General features: G+C 39.3%; 1 protein-coding gene across 6 annotated transcripts in view; it reads left to right on the forward strand.

Annotated features, from left to right (window-relative positions):
• EML4 (EMAP like 4) overlaps nt 1–22,150 on the forward strand; it is a 257,086-nt gene that overhangs the window by 108,345 nt on the left and 126,591 nt on the right. For 4 of the 6 annotated variants that reach the window (XM_073339047.2, XM_073339048.2, XM_073339050.2 and 1 more), the window contains exon 1: nt 2,559–2,845. The exons of the other annotated variants lie outside the window; for them this stretch is intronic. In XM_073339047.2, coding sequence (XP_073195148.1) covers nt 2,779–2,845 — 67 coding nt within the window. In that variant the 5' untranslated portion in view covers nt 2,559–2,778. Of the gene's footprint in view, nt 1–2,558; nt 2,846–22,150 lie in introns of those variants that run through there. 6 annotated transcript variants of the gene reach the window in all.

Raw genomic sequence — 22,150 nt, forward strand, 5'->3', positions numbered from 1 at the left:
AGCATGGTCAACAGTCATTTAAAGCAAACCATTCAACAATAAACAGTTTAAGACAAGGACCGAAAAATGTACTGTTTTACTTCAAACTCTATTGAAAATTATATTCTGAGCTCTGTATTCCAATAGTGTGTTTTGCTTCTTTAAGGAGTGCTTTAAGTGTGCTTTGCTTCCTCAGGAAATACACTTTTTGCTCTGGTGGGTGGTAGGTAGGGTTGCAAACACTCCAGGATTGTCCTGGAGTCTCCAGGAATTAAAGGTTAATCTTTAATTAAAGATTATGTCATGTGATGAAACCTTCAGGAATACGTCCAACCAAAATTGGCAACCCTAGTGGTAGGTTGTGAGCTTAGTTGGAAATACTGCATTAATGTAGCTTCATAGTGGGGGATTTTGTTGTTGTTTTCTTTTAAGAAATCCCTCTTCATCAGAACTAAAAATCGTTTGTGTCAAAGATCATACATCTGGAAACATTAGCATTTAATTTCCCATATGCACAATACAAGCTCTTAGTTGCGTCCTGCAACAAGAATTCTGCCTTTATCCTAGAAATCCAACAATCCAAAGTTAATTTATTGTTTAAAGCCGTGTTTCAGTTGGGTGTCTCCTGTTTATCATGTACAATTGGTTATATTTTATGATCATCAAGAGCAATTTTAAGAGTAGGGAATTAGGTCTCTCTTCACCTCCCCCTCTGTTCTGTACCACTTAGCAAACCCAACAATCTGTTTGTTGGCCCAAATGTCGTATTCTGAATTTCAATTTTGCTTGTTTTTGTTCTCTTTAATGATGTTACAAGAAACAGGGGTGGAGTGGGGTTTTAAGTGATTCCCTGTCTCAGCAGTTCACCACCATCCAGTTTCTCAGGTGATTTCCCATTCTACCTTCTGCTTACTGGTGCAAGAGTTGTGTAGACTTGCATGTCCTGGTGATAGCCCATCTGATCTTTTGCTTATTTCTGTTTTAATCTCTTATAAGGTAAATTCTTTCCTTCCACAATGGGAAGCTTTCAGGAGTAGCTACAAGGCACATATTTTTGCTGGAATCGACTAGCTCAGGGAGTTTGAGTTTGAAAAACATCCTCTTGTGTATTATTTTTACTTTTAAGAATGTGTTGTCACAAACTCTTGAAGAACAATTCACATTAGAGGAGTGAGAGATGTTCAGAGCTCAGACAGGTTTCAGAGTAGCAGCCGTGTTAGTCTGTATTCACAAAAAGAAAAGGAATACTTGTGGCACCTTAGAGACTAACCAATTTATTTGAGCATAAGCTTTTGTGAGCTACAGCTCACTTCCTCGGATGCAGTTCAGACAGTATCACATGCCCATTGCCTTTTGAATGGTGAGACTTGACCCCAGCGTGCTTTTGTTTCTGATACCCTACTCTTTTTAGTCTCTCTTTTGCTGCAGGTATTTAATTTTTGCCTTTCTATGGCTCTGCAAAGCTTTGAAAGTGCTAGATTATTTAAAGCATATTAGAGATATAAGGGAAAATATATGCAATATGTAACCACCGATTCCTTTGTTTTGACATTTATCTTACTGTATTCATTTTGCCAGTTGGCTTCAGGCACAGCTACCAAAAGAATGAGCACATGTTGCATTCATTAGTTCTCATCTGGCTCTACTTGGTTTTGCAAGACAGACAAAAGCATGGTCATATTAAATAGACTGTAATGCATTTGTAATATGAGTTCTCTCACACTTAATGGAATGATAGCATTGCAAAAGCAGCTAGTTTTAAACTAGGATATTACACTTCAGTTTATTGTAAAATAGTGCATATAAGCATATTGCCAATGGTAGCATTACTTTTTAATTTTGAGAGATATGGTATGAAAATACCAAAAATTGGTATATCACTTCCATTTTCTCATGCATTGTTTGGCTGCAGTTACAATTTTTATTGATTGTAATACATGAGCAAACACACTTTGGGACAGTAGCAGTTTTCATTTACACTGTTTTTGTTTGTTTTTCCAGTTATTAAAAATGCAACATTGGAACTCCTCCTGGTTAGTTATTCTTAACTATAATTGTTTGTTCAGGTCTATGTAGGTGAATAAAAATTCAGTTGTTGCTTTTTTAATTTTGTAAAAACTAATCTGAAAAACCTGTGGATTAGCACGCATTGAGGACAAGTGGCAGTATAGCTTAATCTGAAGGAGAAATAGCAGAGGTACAGGTCTCTAAATTAAGAACCCAACTTTGCTCCTGTTGATTTAAATGGGGGTAGGAATGGACCCTTATTGTGTAAAAACAGTAGCCTTTTTTTTCTTTTTTTCCCTTTTTTCCCCTTATTTTGAAAACTAGTTAGTGAGAATTCTGTGAATTCCTCGGACTTTTGCTAAAACAGAGGTAACAGAGTTCTAACATTTGAGATCTTTAATTGTGACAAATTGCTGTAGTGCATGGGTTAGTGAGTGCCTTTATTATTGTATTTCTGATGTCTGAGATTTAGCCACTCCCTGAAACAGTCTCAGATTTTTTTCTGCATCCCACCCCCTTTTGCCTCTCTCTCTCTCTCTCTCAAAAGCAGAAGCTTTCCTCTTGCTCAGAGTGCAAAGAGAGGCAGAAGGAGGAGACCTATCTTAAGGAGTTTTTATTTGTGCCAACACAGAAGTGCTTTGTGGTGGGCCATCTGGACTGGGAGGATTTCCTCAGAATTCAAAGTATGCCTTCAGATTTACAGAGCTGGGATTTACTCTGAAACTATCTGGGAAGGCAGAAAGAAACATAGAAACAACTGGTTTTATAGTACTTGTAACATAGGTGACAAGAATGGAAGACAGCTTGCCTTGTCTTGCTTCAGTATGTGATTCCTCAGCACTTATGAACTTCTGCACTGGTAAAGTATATCTATCTTTTCTTTACTGGGAATGCCAGGGCAGTCTCTGAAAGTTCTTATGAATCATGACAAAAGAAATCTTGTGCTAAAGACTGCTAAAATGAGTTCCCCAACTCTTTCTTTGCCAGTCCCCTTAGCCCACACCAAAAAAAGAAAAAAAAATACAAGTAAATAACATGACAAATATTTATCTGCATACATCAGTAATTCTGCACCCTTGTTACAGTCAGCAAGGTGTGCTTATTCAGAGATCAAGATAGCTTACTATAATGTAATTTACAGAACAGAATGCATGGTGGCCTTGAAACAAAACAACTTTTTACTAGTGTACATGTACAATATAAAATACTTACTAGAGAGGGAATAATTAAACTAAATGTTTGATGGAAAAATACTCTTGGCGTGGTGACTTTTGTAGTGTGAATACACCCCCCCCCCCGGAGAATAGCATGTTAGTTCATAAAATGTATCATATAATGTGTTTTTCATTTTAATTAATATTTCAAATATTAATATATTTCAAATTAATATATGATCTATGTAAGCCTTTTACAGAGAAATGCTTCAGAAAACTAATTGTCTATTTCAACTTCAGTGTTGTATTTAAAAATTAAGTAAGCCACTGCAAGAAAGTTTTGATTGCATCGGGCTCCTAAGGCAGGAGGCAGTAAAGATTCATTCACAATAAGTAGTTAAAATAACCATGCATGCTGAAATTTCAAGTATGTGCAATGCTGTATTTTTGTTTCTGCATGGCATGGCATGTTCTCCTCACAAACTTAACTCAGTCTTCCTTTTCATTTTTAACGTTGACTGAAGCCTTACTAAGAGTAGCAAAAACTTTCAACATAAACTTCCTTTGTTTAAACAATTGTTATCAAACCAAACTGTATTTAGTGTAAGTTAAAAAATTAACTGCAAGGTTCCTGCTCTTTCATAAAGAAGTTTGAAATAGATCTTTAATATTCGGAGACAAGACCACTGAGTCAAATTAGAGGAATGAAAATACTGCTGGGTAGTCAATAAATAAATACTCATCCCAAAATCACACATCCCTCACTGAAAAAAGTACTGCTTTGCTTACTGATTCATAAAGGACAATTTTGATATGAGTACAACAATACATGTACAAAATCACATGCTTTACAGACTTAAGATAAAAGATGAACAGGAAATGATTAATTCCATATTTTAACTTTTTTTTTTTTTTACGTTTCCCAAATGTAACGGTAAATGCTCAGAGCAGTAGATTTCCATGCATGTTTAATTGGTAGAAGAATAGCACTGCTCTAATTTAAGTTCCTAAACTGGGAAATGTACTGTACTTTATCTGCTGCAGAATTCAAAGCATTCAACCACGATTAATCAGAATGTAATATTAAGATGTTGCAATCAGAGGGGAGTGAATTGGATATTAAAAAAACACTAGTGCTTCTCATAATCCCTTGCATAGTTACACAATGCCAGAAAGTACAGCAATACGAAGAAGGCTGCTGTTTAACTCTTTAAGTACCCACAGAACAGAAATCAAAGGGCACTAAGTTCTGTGGAAATACTTAGGGTCATATTTGGCCACCCTTGTTGATGCTGAGTGGCACCTTATTCAGCAAAAACTCCCATACGTTTTTATGTTCCTTAGAAAATAAGTTTTTAATAATCCTCTGAAAAAATTCAGGTGCCATCTCAAGCTGGTGATTTTTAAAAGCAAATATGAAATTCCAAATTGTGAATGAGTTGGATGGTTACCTCACTGTTAATTTTTCTTAAGTATTTCCATCCTAATGTGCATTGGAAATATAGGCCCCTTTCTACCTTCTAACAACAGCAATTTTAGTTTTAGTTAATTGGAAGCAGGAGACTACGAAAGGATGATACTTGTTCCTATAGTCTAAGAAAGGGACTCAAATCTTTAATGTAATTTTTTGTGCTTTGTTAAATGTATGTTAAAGTCTCTAAAACAAAAACACAAATAACAATAAAACAAGGATCTTATCATTCAATTTTGTATATCTTTGGCATAATCAAGGTTTTAGCCCTCGTTGGACAAATTAACTTAACATTTGTTTCTATACTTGTTCTGTGGAACATAGCTTCCACTTCGCAATTTTTAAAAAAAAATAGTTCCTATGAAATTTTATTATATAAAATTTTGGAGGGAATTTGCTCTGTTTTGAAAATAAAGCATTTCAAGCTTAAGTAACAAGCATTTTGGAGAAGCAGCTGCTTCTTCACAGTTTTAAACTGGGTTCCATTATAAGTCATATTTTTGATCTTCCCCCTAAAATTGTCTCTTTGGTATAAATGCTTAACAACTCTGAAATGCTTTTTTTAAGAAAACCCACAACATACATTTTAGATATAAGGTGCAGAACACCTTGGTCTGATAATGGTAGTTGATTCACACCTTATAAAAACCTGACCCAGTAAAAGGGCTACTTGCATAAACAAGGTTTGCGGGACTGGCCTCTACTTTGTTTGGCAAAACTGCCACTGATGGCAGGAGTTATGTCTGGGCAAGCTTTTGGCACTCTGCTTTACCACTACCTGTAATTGTTTTCATGTTGTAGTTGTGACTGGCAGAAATGAGTGGGGGAAGGCAGGAGGGGGGAAAGGAGTTTTCTCCACTTATTGTGGGGAAGTCCTGATTTCCATTTCCAGATCTTATAGTGCATACATTCAAGTGCTCATCCCCTGCTTTCACTAAAAGATTCCTTCATCATGAATGAGGCTAAAGAGTGGAGCACTTGCACTTCCTTTATAGCATGGGATATATCACATCACACCTGGCAGAGAAGCTCATTCAAATTTAAACTACTTGTGCTAGATAGAAGTAGTGGTAATTATTCCGCAAATGTTTGGTTATAAGGATGGCTTTTATAGTTAAAACAGTGTCAGTGCCCCTGTAATAGCATCTTCAGAGAGAACTTGGCTGTAAAAATTAGCTCTGGGATGATATGTGTTGTTTCAGCCCAGGATTGAGGTTTTTGTTTTGTACCAGAGAAGATAAATTTACTTGCAAACAAAATTAAGGAATTTTTAAAAATCCAGTAGTGAGTGTGTTGTTGGGGTCTGAGTATTTCAAATTCTCTGAAACCTGTCAAATTACATTGTAACTTTTTTTAATGAATGTAAGCAAATTCTAATGACACTAACTGCTGTGCAGCTGTTCTTGGAAAGATGGATGACCTTAGACTGTCCTATTGTCTGGAAATCCATATATTTTAAAAGAGTTTACTTAGGCTTTGGCTATTCTGGGGTTTTACCATGTTAGATCCATCAGAGCCTAGCAACCAGTAGAAGTACACTGGTTTAAATTCCTATTTTAAGCAGGAAAAGTTCCATTTTGATTAATAGAATTCAAGGCCAGAAGAGATCATTGTGATTGTCCTGTGTGACCTTGTATATAACACAAGCCATACAACTTCCCCAAAATAATGTATGTTTGAACTAGAGGGTATCTTAAAATAAAAATAAAATAAAATAATCCAATCTTGATTTAAAATTGCCAATGTTGGAGAATCTACCACCAACTTTGATAAATTCTCCCAGTCATCCTCAGTGAAGGTTAATTACCCTCACTGTTAAAAGTGTATGCCCAATTTCCGGTCTGACATCTAGCTTCAGCTTCCAGCCATTGGCTCTTGTTATACCTTTGATCTGGTGCAGCTTGCACTAGTTTCAAGCTGAGATAAGCTGTGTGGGTGCAGATCATGACTTATAGCAGATTTGGCTGTCTACGCTAGGGTTTGGCAGCTAGTCTGGTGACTGGCCACTGATAGGTAATTCTGCAGTGAGGACAAGGCCTTTAGAGTGTGGAGAGGGGAGAGAGAAGGAATTGAAGAGAGTGTCCAGAAAGTCTAGATGTCATATTTCTCTTGTCAGTTGCTCCTGATTCTCTTCCCCAACATAAGGGAGAAGGGGGTTGTTGTACCATGTTTGCTCTATTCTTTTCCTCTCTGTAGCTTTCAGTAATTGAGAGTCTGATGTGTTGGAACTGGGAGGGAGAGTTGGGTGGAATTGCTTAAGGCAGAGGGGCTGTGAGATACATCCTCTGTGCTCCAGTGCTGGCTAAACCATTGAGTCGCTGTGTGATGTTGGGCATCGTCAGAGAAGAGGCACTTTCATAGATGCTAAGTAGTAGTATTTTACAGTTCTTTCCTATGTGACTGTTACTCAGTTAGCTGGGGAATAGTCTGCTCTGTGCTAGGATGCCAGTGGAAAGGGAAAGTTATCTCAGCTGAGATCATTCCCTTGTGCCAAATTGCAGCCTAAAGCAGTCGAGCTGTATGGAGTCACTCTACCCTTGGGAATGGACAGTTGCACACACTGTGGAATGTCTAATGTTGCATTCTGCAGTTTCTGGAAAGGGAGCAGTCTTTGTCTCCCCATCACCCAGGAAATTCATGGCAGTTCTCTTGGCCAGTATATATGGAATTATTTTTTTTCTGCCTAGGACAGCGAAAGTAAAGATAGAATATTCACACTAATCTTTAATTATACACTGATATGACTAATATTGTGTTAATGTTGTTTTTGACTTTTAAAAAGACTGAAATGCCTCGGGGGAAATTGTCTCCTCGCAGTAACTGTGAATAAGTGCGTTCTGGGCCGAGGGAGGTCCGGCAATGGTAGAGGTTATTCCCCTCCATCAACCTGTGGAGTGGCACTAGAGTTACATCACATCTGATGTCAGGTTCTGCTCCTACTCAATTACATGAAGGTGTGTGGCTGGCTGATACACACAGGGATGGATCCCCTGATCCTACTGCCCAGACACAACAGCACTAACAGAGCTTCTGCAGAGCTGGGCTCTTGTGGCACACATGAGGTGTGGATTATATACACAGATTTTACAAATCTTGCACACAGTGGAACTGTATGTGGCTACGTGCCCTTCTATAGGCTCATAGGAAAGGATGAGATTTTCCCCTTAGTAAACTGTAGAGAGCTTTAATCAAGGTGGAGGAAGTTCTATCTACGATAATTTGTGATAACCTAAAGTGTTTTCAACCGTTCATGTTTCTGGACTATGTTTTTGAATTGGGTCTGTTAAATCAAAATGGATCCAAAATGCACGTATACAATACAGATGGGAAGTTAGAGCTGAGGAGAGTGAGTCAGAACCAATATTTGGTATTAACTGTGAAATATGAAACTTAGGGTGACTTTAAAACCATCCGGACAGGGTTGGTTTTCACATAGAAAGGTAAATTCTACTCATGAACTAAGCCAAAATCCATAGTGATTTAAACTTTTATCAATGTGTGTGTTTTTGTAATATTTCATATGAATCATTAATTTTAAAGTATATTATCTGTCTTCTCTTTCTGTTTTTAAGTGTGTAGTACATCTTAATTTTTAACATCAGACTTTTACATTATTATCATTACTATTACATTAGTATTTAGAGTAGAGCTGATGTGAATTTTTTTCATCAAAGTAATTGCAATGAAAAATATCTGTCTTTTTTTTTTCCCCCAAGAAAAATAGAATAATTTCATTTTTGATGTCTTCCAGTTTTCTAAGAACTGGAAACTGAAATCAGAAAAATTTTGCTGAAAACTTAAAATGTTTCAGTTAAAAAAGAAATGAAAACTTTTAATGGGAAATTTCTACAAAGAATGGGGAAAAACATTTTTAAAAAATTCCCACAAAAAACGACTATATTTTTTGACCAGCTCTAATCTAGAGATATAAAGGCATCATTGTGTTAGGCGCTGCACAAACAGGTAGAACGGTGACAGTCCCTGATTTAGTGAGTTCTCAGTTTTAAAGATTGGAGATGAAATCCTGGCCCCACTGAAGTCTGTGAGAGTTTTGCCATTGACCTCAATGGGGCAAGAATTCTGCCAAAGAAGTTGCATCAGTCATCTTATATTTGTTTGTACAATTATGTTCCTTAGCATTTTCATATAGTTTTACTTACCTGTAATAGATGAGTTAGAAAATGGAACACTTCAGCCCAGTCTAAATTGGTCTGGGCACAGAATTTAAATGAACATATTGTAAAGCAACTTCAGATAATTCAGTATTAATTCAGTTGGACAAAGCAGTATGGACTCATTAGTTTAGAAATGAATTTAACTTAACGTGTAGTGTTCAGCTAATTTTGTTTGCAGGCCATGGTAAATTTGTAAATTTATTATGGTAAATTTACTATCAAAGAGCTATTTGATTCTGATAGCTTTTCCCTTTTCAGGTAACTGATACCAAGGAGCATGTCTTGTCTTATCCAGCTTTGCCCAGAATAACCTAGCATGTGTCAGTCCCAGTCCCGTGCAGAATGATGGAGATAGTTAGTCTAACCATTAGTTCAAAGAAGTTGATTGTTTGACCAACTGAAACAAGTCAGAAAATATGGGCATTTTACAGACAGAGTTTGCTAAAATTATTTTGTTATAGGGCACCTGGCATTTTCTGTCTTTGCTGTACTTTAAGGTCAATAATTGGTATTTTACTGAGAACTAAGGAAGGAGAAGCATGTGATATCACTGGCATATTTCTCAGTATAATTTTGTTACTAGTCAAGATCTCAATATAACACAAGTATGTAATATGCTTATAACTTATTTAGTTAATTTGATTTGCTTTAAAAAAAATCTAAAATTATTGTTGAGATATTTCTGCCAAATGTGTGCTTGAGTCTGCCACCCTTTTAATGGTTACAGGAATGTGCATTAACAACCAAAGAGGGATATGAAAGGATAACAATGATTGAAATAGGATGATGATTAATCTTTCACAGAAAAGAACTGAAAACTATATAGCTGAAGTCTTGTCTGTTAAAAATAGCAGTCCTGGAGTATTGTCAGAAAATTAGCCCAGTAGCACTCACAATAGACAAACATGTTAAAGGAGCAAAGTAGCTAAGCAAACTCACTTCAAAAATCACAAAGACAAAAAGCAGACTAAGTAATTGCGTAGAACCCCGAGCAGCTCAAGGTGGCCACCTGTTCGCTTTTAATTGTGTGTGTATGGGGGGGGGGGCAAAATATTCCTGCTTATGGCCCCCAGTGGACTAGTACCACCTCTACTAGTACATGTTTTTTAGTCACATAAAAGTGAAATTGACCCTTGTGAAGAGGGACCCGAATAAGTATGTAAGCCCTCCACATAACTTAAGCATTACAGAGCCACATATTCAGGGCTTATATGATGCAAAGGGTCTTAAAGCAAAACTCATCTGTGCAGGAGACAGAGTTTTCTCAGGTGTTGATTCAAGATTGGGAAACAAAATCCCACAGCAGCTTAGAACCATCAAAAACCTCACGCTCTTCAGCTCTAAGAGCAAGGCTCGCTTCTTTGCCCTTGCCTTCTCTAACATAACCCCATGGTGATATATTAAAAGAAAAAACAACACTGGTCTGCACACAAACTGGGGAGAGGGTGAGAGAACGAACCACACGTAAGCTGACCAGATGTCCCGATTTTATAGTGACAGTCCTGATTTTTGGGTCTTTTTATTATATAGGCTCCTATTACCCCCCACTTCCTGTCCCAATTTTTCAGACTTGCTCTCTGGTCACCCTAACCACAAGTGAGTGAAATTAGTCACATTGCTTAATGCACTCCTAGAAGGTGTTCAGATACTATGGTGCTGAGCATGCTGTAAGTATTTCCATAAAATAGGATAGAATTTAGAGGCTCTCTCCCTTGTGGGGAATTTTACCTCTAACAGAAAGCATTTGGTTGTGAAATCTTGCTTAACACATTTTTTTTTTCAAGCATGAATTGCCACCAATTCACAGATATGTTTAATACTAGCACACCCGTAGGTATATCTTATTTTATTTCTAAACTGCCATAGAAGTGCACTGTGTTTACAGACTGACAAAAGGCAGGGGACCCTGCTCTGAGGAGATTATTAACAGGAGCTGATCCTACAATCCTTTACATTTGCAGTTATCCTTACCTATTAGCTCACTGACTTCAATAGGACCACTTGGGTAAGCTACAATTTATACGATGGGGTAGCCCTAAGAGAGCTGTGAGAATTGAAGTATGGCTATAATGTCTGCCCATATTGGTCAGGCCAGAGCCTTCATAGCTTGAGAGATCTAAAATCATAACTGAAGGAAGAATGGCAGATGCAGGTTAGTAGGTATTACTAATATCAATCCTAAATTTAGCCCTCTTGCACGCAAACCAAGCGTTATCTCACTTTATTCTACTCTGTTAATATAAAAAATGTGAAATCTTGAAAATGAGGTTATGAGAAGGCTTATGGATGCTAAAAGATGGATGCCATATGATGTCATGTCAAGCTTTTTTGCTCTTGTTTTTGTTTTGCTCTTGTGTTTTGCGTTTTTATCACGTCTTAACAAGGCATTTTGGCCAGTAACATTATGCAGAAATAGCATAATGATTGTACAGTCCCATTATATAATTGTAAATGGACACTTCGTTATGTGCGATGCTTAGAAGTGCATAGTTCATCCAACTGGGATAATTTTATATGAATTTATATAATTTAATCCTATAATTTAACAAAGACTTCTGGGAAATGGAATAAACTGGTAATTCTGTGGTCAGACTTCAGCTACAGTCAAAATGAGCTCGCTTCTTGGAATTTCTTTTCTGTTTCAGATTATTCCAATATGAGGCACTGAGCTAAGTTTTGAAAGGTCTACAAGATAAAATTTCTGTGGAAAGGGTGGCGGGGGGGTGGAACTAGAGTAAATACTAAATCTTTCTACAGACAACTTACATTTGGCAGATTAACCTTTTCTGATATTTGTAAATATTTATCAAGTTTATCAGCTAATAGCAATTATTACTGAGTTGAATGGGTTACTATAAAAATATGTGTCTCCTGTCTGTAAGATGCATGCAGATGGTACCCAACTTCATTGTCTCTAATTTGTCTCATGTAGTGTAATGAATGACAGTGTTTACTGGAAGCTGGGATTTGGCTGAGCTAGCTGGCTGAAGTCCAGATGAATAATGACTGAGATGATATTGGTAGTCTGAGGGAGGCAACCAGAAGGGTATTCGTAATTATATCAGCTCCCTTTATTGAGGGATTGAAACCGCTAGCAGTGACACAGGTTTGCTATTTCGTGTTCTTGTTCTGCATTGGAATTATGCACTTTGTTTCTGGGTTGCCTTCTGGGGGAATTCTCATTGGGGTCCCTTTTGATTAGTAAAAATTCTTGGTTTATTAAATTTTAAAAAACCTAAAGAAAATCAAAACACAACACGAGAACAATAAAAAATCTGCTTTTTTGAGCACAAAGGACTGAGTGGGTAGAATCTAATTTTCAGTGTCACTTATTTAGCTGCAAGTAGGCTTTCTCCCTCAGTCATGAGTCAAGTTTTGATTGTACTTTATCACTCCCATTTTTTCAGTTGTTTCAGACACATCTAGGGAAAAACACTATCCATTATTCAAATACTTAGTGTACTAGAGTTGGTGTGGTTCTGCAGAGCCTTCTCTTTCATGTCAGCCATTACAGGCAATACTCTTCCTTTTGTGAACAAGCAATCCCTGGAGGGATCCAGTGTGTATCTCTAGGATTTTGTTACCTTTTAACCTGACATACATGCTCTTTGCCGTACTGTATTTAACTTCATATTTAAATAAGTACAGCAACGTTTCTCTTCCCCTCCCGTTTCCCAGAAGAACAAATGTAATTTGAGGGAGCAACCTGGCAAGAAATGAGAGAGAACTCCAAAGCAAAAAAGCAAAGCACGCACACTCTGCCTACAGTAGGAAATCCTGCTGTGTTTGACAATGGGTATCAGAGAGTTTGTCTTGGCCAGCGGTTCTCAAACTTCATTGCACTGTGACCCCCTTCTGACAACAAAAATTACTACAGGACCCCAGGAGGGATGGGGGACGGGACAAAGCCCGAGCCACACCACCCTGGGTGGGCTGGGGGGGAGTGGCCAAGCCAAAGCCCTGGGTGGTGGGGGGGGGGGGTAAAGCCAATGGGCTTCAGCCCTGGACGGGGGGCATGGAACCTCAGTCCTGCTGCCGAGGGTGAAGCTGTTGGGCATCGGCTGAAGCCCCGGGCCCCACCAAGTCTAACACCAACCCTGGCGACCCCATTAAAACATGGTTGTGACCCATTGTGGGGTCCCGACCCACAGTTTGAGAACCGCTGGTCTAAGGCAAGAGAAAAGGTTGTGTGGCTTATTTTTAGAACACAATAGCTAGTGGTTTCTTACTAACTCATTCTAAAAGTCTAGTGTAATGCAATGAAGGCAAATCCATACTTCAGCACATGCAAGCCAAGGGTTCAGCTCAACCAGCTAGCACCTACTAGTCATTTTCAACTTGTTTTTAAGAAACACATTTCTCCTAATGTAGATTTACCCAAGTACAACTCCATCCACAACCGTTGTTGAAAATGGTAGTCCTACAGTGTACATAGGGTAAAGAAAATTATAGGAAAGCATGGAAAAATCCTTGTTTTACTGGGCACATCCTGTAACCACTTCCATCTACCTTGATACTTCAAGCGACTCTTCCTTTCCTGAAGGCTGGTGCAAGTTACTGCAGCTACAACAGTAGGATGGAAAAGGGGGCGTTCCTTTACAGTATAGAGCAGGGCTTTGGATCCGGCCCACAGGATTTCCCCTCCACGGCACCGCAGGCCCTGTGCCACTGCTGGAAGCAGCCAGCACCATGTCCCTGCGGCCCCTGGGGAAACGGGGGGTGGGATGGACAGAGCACCGCCCGCCCCCCCCCGCCCCCGCAGCTCCCATTGGCCGGGAACAGGGAACCATGGCCAATGGGAGCTTCAGAGGAGGTACCTGCAGGCAAGGGCAGCGCGTGGAGCCCTCTGCCCCTCCTCCCCCAGGGACTGCAGAGACGTGGTGCCGCCCACTTCCAGGAGTGGCGTGGGGCCAGGGCAGGCAGGGAGCCTGCCTCAACCTGACTGTGCACCACTGCCACCCTGGAGCCGCTCAAAGTAAGTGGCGCTGGGCCAGAGCCCAAACCCCTGCCCTGAGCCCCCTGCCGCACCCCGCACCCTTCCTGCACCCCGACCCCCTGCCCCAGCCCTATGTTCGTGGCCCTGCATGCAATTTCCCCATGCAGATGTGGCCTTCGGGCCAAAAAGTTTGCCCACCCCTGCTATAGAGACTTCACCTATGTCAAACAAAAATTATATGTAAAGCACATGTGAATGAATATAAATACCATATTGTTTGTACATAATTCATACACCAACTACATGAATATAATTCCTTTTATATGAAAGTCCTCACAGACCGAATATAATACATCAAAATATGATTAAACGCAGAAAAGACTTGTGCTTACTCTGCACAGATAATAGGTCATAAAAATATATAGTATATGTGTGTAAACTAATACATACACATATCACTTAGTTCATGAATCAGTATGTGATCCTTCATAATTCTTATATGTAGAACATGCTGCTTAGAGTACATATATAAAATTATTTTTGTTCTGGTAGGTAAATTATTACAGAAAACTGTGCTTGGCTTAATTTAAACAAAATTTTCCCCAAGACTTAATTCCTTCTTTGCATCAGATCTCTCCTTCGTTTAAGCAGGAAAGCAATGGTCACCCTAAACGGTGCTTGACTCCATTATGTACTATCCTCTTAAGCTTTCTCTGCATTAGGAATTATACAAAATAAAATTAAACAAGGTTCCAGTTGCTTTTGGTGTTTTGCTATTCTGTTAATCAAACTTGCTTTTGAGCTATGCTAGGACTCTCACTGATGCTAACAACGATTCAGCTGAAATAGTGGTAGCAGTGGTTGGATATTTTTCTTTAAAATTCCTTGTTGTAGACACAGCCTAAATGTGGCTTAGAAGGGTAGTGTAAACTGTTTGTGTATATATAAAATTTCTTGCCCTTCAAGAAATTCTTCTGGTATCTGTGAATGAAAATGCCTGAATCCCATTATTAGTTTAATCTCTGTTTACCTCTATTGTTTGTTCTGTTTTGTAAATTTTACTTAGGTTTCATGGTAGTAATGCTGCTGGTAAGAGATTCTGCAGTTTCAATTTTTTCGAAAATTCTTCTATTGCTTCACAATCTAGGATTTCTTAGATTAAACAATAAAAGTAGCCTTCTCCTTTCCGAAATAACCATCACAAGGTAAACTCAGCCTAGCTGTGTATCCAGACCTGCCTCACAGGGGTGGTATGAGGATTAATTAGTTAATGTCTGTGCCATTCTCCAAATATACAGAGTGCTTTACAATGGCAAGCAAGTATGATTATTACTGCAGAAAATGTCCTGCAGCATCAAAGGTGTGAACTGTTCTTTCCACCCACACCTTGTTTACTTCAGTGAGGTGTTAGTTGGGGAGCTTCACTGGGAACATTTAAATGCTAATTTTCTTAAGCAATATCAGCCTAAAAACCCCAAAAATTTAAGTGGAGTCAAGGAAGTTTCAGATATATTTTTTCAATACCCAGCTGTCCATTTCCAGATTGTCATGGGTTTACGAGTTCTGCAAAGCAGGATTTTCCTGTCTCGCAGCTTAGGCTGGAAGGAGGTTTTTTCTGCCATTTGTGTTGGAATTGTTCCTTCATATTTCCCAATCCCTTCTCTGTAATGACTGAAATGCATATTTTGCACATTACTTTTTTTTTCAATGCGGCTACAAGCCATTGTAAATATCGCCTGACAGAGTGGTTGTGTGGGAGTCACAGAGCCTACTCTTTATCTTTTGAGACTAAGCAGATACTTAGCAATGTCTGATCTAGGCCCTGTCTACGCTAAGCAAATTGTTTCTTAGATCTTTTCCATGCTAGGGAATATTTACAAAAAATTGTCACTGTTGCTGGTTCAGTTCCACCTGTGTTGGAAATGTTGAGAGCCCTAGAGTTGATAGGTCTCCTGCACCAGTGCTGAAAACACTTTTCTTTCCAACCCTGAGAGAAGAAGTTGGACCAACTTCTGTTGGTGAAAGAGACAAGCTTTTGAGCTGCATAGAGCTTTTCTTCGGGTCTTGGAAAGGTACTCAGAGTGTCATCACTAAATACAAGATGGAACAGATTGTTTAGCATAAGTAGTTAACACATATTGTAAGAGAACATTCAGGGAGAAGTGGCCCATCACAGGACAAAAAGGGGTGGGGATGGGTGGATTATTGATTGTTTTAATAAACCATAAATCCAATGTCTTTATTAAGTCCATGATTTCTGATGTGTAGTGAATTAATCTTTTGAGTATGGGTTGCATTGTTTGATGTTACCCCGTATGTAACATCAAACATTGTAACATTGGGGGGAGGGATAGCTCAGTGGTTTGAGCATTGGCCTGCTAAACCCAGGATTGTGAGTTCAATCCTTGAGGGGGGCATTTGGGATCGGGGCAAAAATTGGGGATTGGTCCTGCTTTGAGCAGGGGGTTGGACTAGATGACCTTCTGAGGTCCCTTCCAACCCTGATATTCTATGATTCTATGTGTTCCAGTGTGGGGTGGTAGGTGACAAACAGGGAAGTGCAATTGGAGGGTTTTTCCCCCTGTATTGAAGTAGGTTCTCTCAGGGTATTTGCGTGACCTGTTCCATGATGAGATCTTCTTCTCTTCCCTTCTTTGGTGAAGGCAAGTTTGTGTTAAGGTGTGTAACCCACACTTTCTCCTCAGAGCATATTCTGTGGTATCTGAGTGCCTGGCTGTTGATAACCTAGTTCTTGGTGTATTTGAGGTGGTTACTGGATCTGTGAAGGTAAGCGTGGACAGCTGCAGGTTTCTTGTATATAGTTGTCTGTAGGGTTCCATTGCTGAAGCTGATTGTGGTATTCAGAAAGTTGCTGGAGATGTGGAGGTGTTCTAGAGAGAGTACGTGTGCAAAGGCCATGTACATTGGCCAAACTGGACAGTCTCTACGCAAAAGAATAAATGGACACAAATCAGACGTCAAGAATTATAACATTAAAAACCAGTCGGAGAACACTTCAGTCTCCCTGGACACTTAATAACAGACTTAAAAGTGGCAATTCTTCAACAAAAAAAACTTCAAAAACAGACTTCAGCTAGAAACTGCAGAACTGGAATTAATTTGCAAACTGGACACCATCAAATTAGGCCTGAATAAAGACTGGGATTGGATGGGTCACTACAAAAACTAATTTCCCCCTTCTGTTACTCGCACCTTCTTGTCAGCTGTTTGAAATGGGCCACCCTTGTTACATTGGCCTCATTTCCACTACAAAAGTGATTTTTCCTCTGTTGGTATTCTACTTTGAGAATAGCCCACTTCCACTTTAATTGAATTGTTTTGTTGGCATTGACACCCGCCCCCCAACTTGGTAAGGCAACTCCCATCTTTCCATGTACTGTGTATATATACCTGCCTACTGTATTTTTCACTCCATGCATCTACTGAAGTGGGTTTTAGATGACGAAAGCTTACGCCCAAATACATTTGTTAGTCTCTAAGGTGCCACAAGTACTCCTCGTTGGTTTTTTTTAGATGGCCACAGTGACTCGTGGTGCCTGGGGCAGCCCTCACTGGAAATGGCAAGGGCAGGGCAGGCTGCAAAAGGGAGAACAGATACTCCCAAGACTAGTGGGTGACACTGAAGTTAAACTCCCCAACTAGTCACAAACTGTGCTTCTGATCCCCCACACTGGTTGTCAAGAAGCAAAAGAGGAATCATATAGCCCCCTTTATTGCATTCCAGTCCTCTGGCTCCCAGTCAGCACATAGGTCCAGTACGGTCCAGTACAGTGAGAAGTTATTTAAAAAAACTCTGCTCACATATATACAAAATGTTCTTCAGACCCCAAAGGGTCAGCCATGTCACCAGGTCAGTATAGGTTTGGATCTTACACAAAATACCACGCTGCCAGCCAATCCTTTAGTATCTAAACCTAAAGGTTTATTATAAAGAAAAAAGTACAAGAGGAGAGATGTTAAATGGTAAAGCAATCCCATACATACAAAGATTCAAAGTCCATGAGGGTCCTAGCAGTACTGGTGAGTTTGCTGGCTTAAAGGTCCCTCTGGAACACATCCACAGCTTGGATGGGTCATTCAGTCCTTTGTTCAGAGCTTCAGTTTGTAGCAAAGTTTCTCCAGAAGTAAGAAGCAGGATTGAAGACAAAATGGAGATGGTGCAGCTGCCTTTTATAGTCTTTTGCCATGCGGCTTGTGCTTTCTTTGTCCCAAACACAAGCTGCACGGCACATGGCTTGGAAGCCTTAGAGTTCTGTCCATAGGCATGGCCCTGCATGCCTTGCTGCGTCATAAGGTGTATCCCTTGCCTTCTCTCAATAGGTCAATGCATAGTTGATGGTCCTTAATAATCAATAAGGCTAGGCAGAGCTGATGCCAAACTGTCTGGGAGTGTCACCCAGAAGCATAGCACAATTTTTGAAATACAGACATACATACATATCTATAATCCATAATAGAGGTGATACAAACACATAAATGAGATTATCATATCTGGCAAATTGTAACATATTTGCAGACATATTACATGGCATATCTGGCATAACTCATTGAAATTTTACGATATTGGTATTCATAATATCCTAAATTGTCCCCCAGCCATAAGACCCTAAAGTGTCACAGCCACCATATTCTGTTAACCTTTGCAGGTGAATGTGAGGCCATCCCTGCCAAGAATAGCCGCTACCTTCCATTATTTCCAGTAGAGCTGGGCGGGTGGGGGAGGGGAGGCCAGACAAGAGACAGGAGAGTGTGGAGTTAGAGATGTAAGATTTCTGGAAATTTTGAAGGTATTTGGGGGAAAAAAAGTGGAAATTTTCTGAGAATTTGAAATATCTGAGGTAGTTACTTGTTTATCAAAACTTAACTTCGCTTACGTTTTTAAAGAATGAGATATATATTGAATTTAGCACATAAAAAGTACTGTTTGGTATCTTTGTGAAATAAATACAAATGATCTAGTTTTGAGTTGAATAATCATGACAAATATATCTAGTATTAGGGATGGACATGCCTGACAAATGTAGTTGCCATTTTGCCTGTTGTCAAAGAGGGGAAAACATATAAAATGTTGAAAATAGAAAGCATCAGTATTGTTGTAAACAAAAAAAGAAGGTTGTATCCTTTGGGCTCAGAAATTGTATGCCAATAGACCTGACCTGACATTGTCATGCAGACCCAGCAGAAACTCCTGTTTCTAGAAAAAAGATTTAGAAAATGACGTAACTGTAAAGTTGTTATGAGAGCACAATATTAAGGATCAACAGTAAATTCGGGTATATATCCAAACTTTATAGTAACACCAGACTCTTTAATAGTGCATTATCATATATGCAAGTATAATTGTAGACAAAATTAACCATACCAGTCTTATATACAACGTAAACCGTTACTAATATATTCTTGGATGTGCTAGAATAGCTCAAGTTTTCCTTCTTTCCTCCTCCTTTCACTGTTTATTCTGAGAATATATTTCATATAACAGTTGATTTTCAATTTTTCCCCAAATTTCCAATTTTTCCGTACCGGGCCTCAGGAAAACAAAAACCTAGAAAAAATTTTCCTCCTAAAATTTCCGTTTTTTCCCCAGACCCTCATATCTCCACATGGATGTGCTGGGAGAGGGCCTCAGACAAAGGGAATGTGTTAGGGAACTAGACAGAAAACAGTTAAGGAGTCAGAGGAATAAGGGGAACAAGAAGTAGATTTGGGGGATGTCAGTGAAAGGTGGGGAGAAGTAGGCAGTCTGAGGGGTATATATAAAAATGTGGTGTCATGTCAGAAGGATGTGGAGCCCTGTCTAGTTAGGGATGCATATAGAAGGACCTTTTTTGAATGATAGTGAAAATATGCCCATCCAACACTCTCTCATTTGGGAAAAGACGTTCTTTACCTCTGTTCCTAGCTAACTGAAACCAGTGAGCTATCACATATGAGCTTCATTAGCTGGGGAGAGTAAAATTTGCAAACATTAAATGGTGCCAAATATACTGTATCCATAAAAAAGGATGGTAAGCTGTTTTCATACATTATCTCACGTAATGACTTGAATGTTTTTCTCTTGTTGTTGAAATCATGTCCCAGAATTGATCTGGAAATAGCAGGTTTAAAGAGTGGAAACACAGCCTTCCTTTTAGGCAAAAATTTGCTAGCAAATACCACAGCACAAACAAAAATGAGGCACAGTTTATTGTCGGAATAAACAAGAAATATTTAAAAAATACGTCAGAGGCTTTCAATAACTTGCTTGATCAAATCTGTACTCCTGAACTCAGACGACTTGCAGCAGAGTAGATGTACTGCATTGATGGGAAATGCCAGTTTCTCCTAGTAATGTTGCAATCTCAGAAATTCAGACTCTGTGTTGGAAATCTGCTTTTGCACACACGTTGTTGAAAAAAGATTATTTCTCAGAAAATTTGCAGTAACCTAGATGAATTGGTATTTAACTAAAATGCTACAAAGAAATCTTATATATTTAAAGATTTTCTGTCCCAAGAATTACGAATTAGCATTATTACATTGGCAATTATAATTATAATAATAAAAAAAATCCTTGCCTGAGGAAGTACTTTATATGTTCAAAGCGCAGCTCCTGAGACTCGAGTTGGAGCACTTCTGTAAATCAGTCCCCAGGATCTCAAGTTGGACTCCCAGAAAATTAGAAATATGTAGTTAGTGACCACTTGTGAAAAGTTTAGCTTAAGTGACTTGCTCAGCATCACACAGGAATTCTGTTCCATGTCAGAGATAGAATCCAGTTCTCCAGGGAAGCTCTCAACTGGTTTAACCATGAGACCATCCTTTCTGTTTCTGACGTCTCTTGCCTCATTCACTACAGATCTTCCAGCTTTTGCTACAAATAAGGCAAGGGTTGAACAGAGAGCAGTCTTACACACAACCTTGATTAATTCCCAGAGCAGGTCCTTCCCTCGCACTGAATGAAGAGGGGATTGGAACCTTTAGCGTGATTGGAACCTTTAGATTTCATGCACAGACCTCTGCCACTTGAGGTAATGGAGTAGTAGGGCATTGTCATTCTGTATGAGGACCAGTATTAGAAGGGGAAGAGAGAGACCCTTTGCTAGGAGGTTTCATTGATATTTGCTGACAGCAGAGGAATGGTGAGATGCATATTTTGTTTCCATGCTGGGCTGTGAAGGGGAGTGTACTCTAATGGGCACAGACTTGTCCATCCGCTCTCTTCAAGCTTAATCCTTTCTGCCCTATCCCTCCAACCTATGTCATTACTGTTTCTTCCCACCCACATCCTTTGAGCTCGTCATCCCAGTCTCCTTGCCTGCCCATCCAGTCCCAGTCCCTGTCTCCTCCCTCCCCTTGCTTCTCATGCAATCTCTTTCCATGCTTCCCCCTACCCTGTCATTTGATTTCTAGTCCTGGTCTCTCTCTTTGTCCAGTCTGTCTCCCCACTCTAACCACTCTCCATCTCCTTGTCTCCTTCTGCTTTCTCCATGGTTCCTTGTCCCAGTCTCTTTGTCCTTACAGCTGTTGTCTTGCCCCAGCTCCTTGTCTTATCTCAGCTTTCCCTCCTTAGCAGCCAACTAGCTCTCCATTTTCCTAGCCCCACCCACCCCCAAACTACTTCTTCCCGCTTCCTCTCTGTCTGACTCTTGTCTCATCTGCATTCAAATCAGATAGCTTATTCCTCCCTGCTGCTTTGGTGCCAGCAGGGAGGTCTCTGAGAGCACTGGAGAAACAGGCTTCTCTTCTCAGTTCCATGCTTAGTGACAACGAAATCTTTGGAGATTTTAACTGCCAAAACTGAAGATATCTCTAGTGAGCATGTTCACACTGCAATTTTTCAGAGTCATATAATATGGCCAGATTTAGGCAGATTTTCATGGAGACAGCAAAAAGCACATCCCTGACATAAATGTCAAATCCCTGCTGCAAAGTACAGGCATGCAAAAGCTGTTCAAAGAAAAGGTCACCAGAATTTTTAAACATGGGCAAATCATATTTTTTCCTTAGCCTTGTTCTCAGAAACTGCTGAACTGTTTGGGTTGGGGGTGGGGGAGGGCAGCCCAAAGTGGACACTTAATATGGAAAATTTCAGCCCCAGTTGTTAAAGTTTGGCAAAGTAATAAGCAACCAAAAAGAGTCTTTTAAGATTGCCTGACCATTCCCAGTATTAGGCAGTGCTACTTGCACCACCTAAAATAACGTAAACATACACAAACATTATATATTTTCCACATATGTATAATTTCAAATATTTATATTGTCTATATCTGTATAATTTTCAACTTGTAGTATAATATATTGCAAAAGTCTCATCTATTCTATTCTCCCCCACATCAAACTTTCAGACGTTTATTTTAGGGAACAGAAAATTCCATCAAAATTTGTAACGTTTCTGATTATTTTTTACACTCGCAGAACTTAAAAT

This window comes from Lepidochelys kempii, chromosome 3 (genome assembly GCF_965140285.1).
Source record: "Lepidochelys kempii isolate rLepKem1 chromosome 3, rLepKem1.hap1, whole genome shotgun sequence".
Classification (NCBI taxonomy): Eukaryota; Metazoa; Chordata; order Testudines; family Cheloniidae; genus Lepidochelys; species Lepidochelys kempii.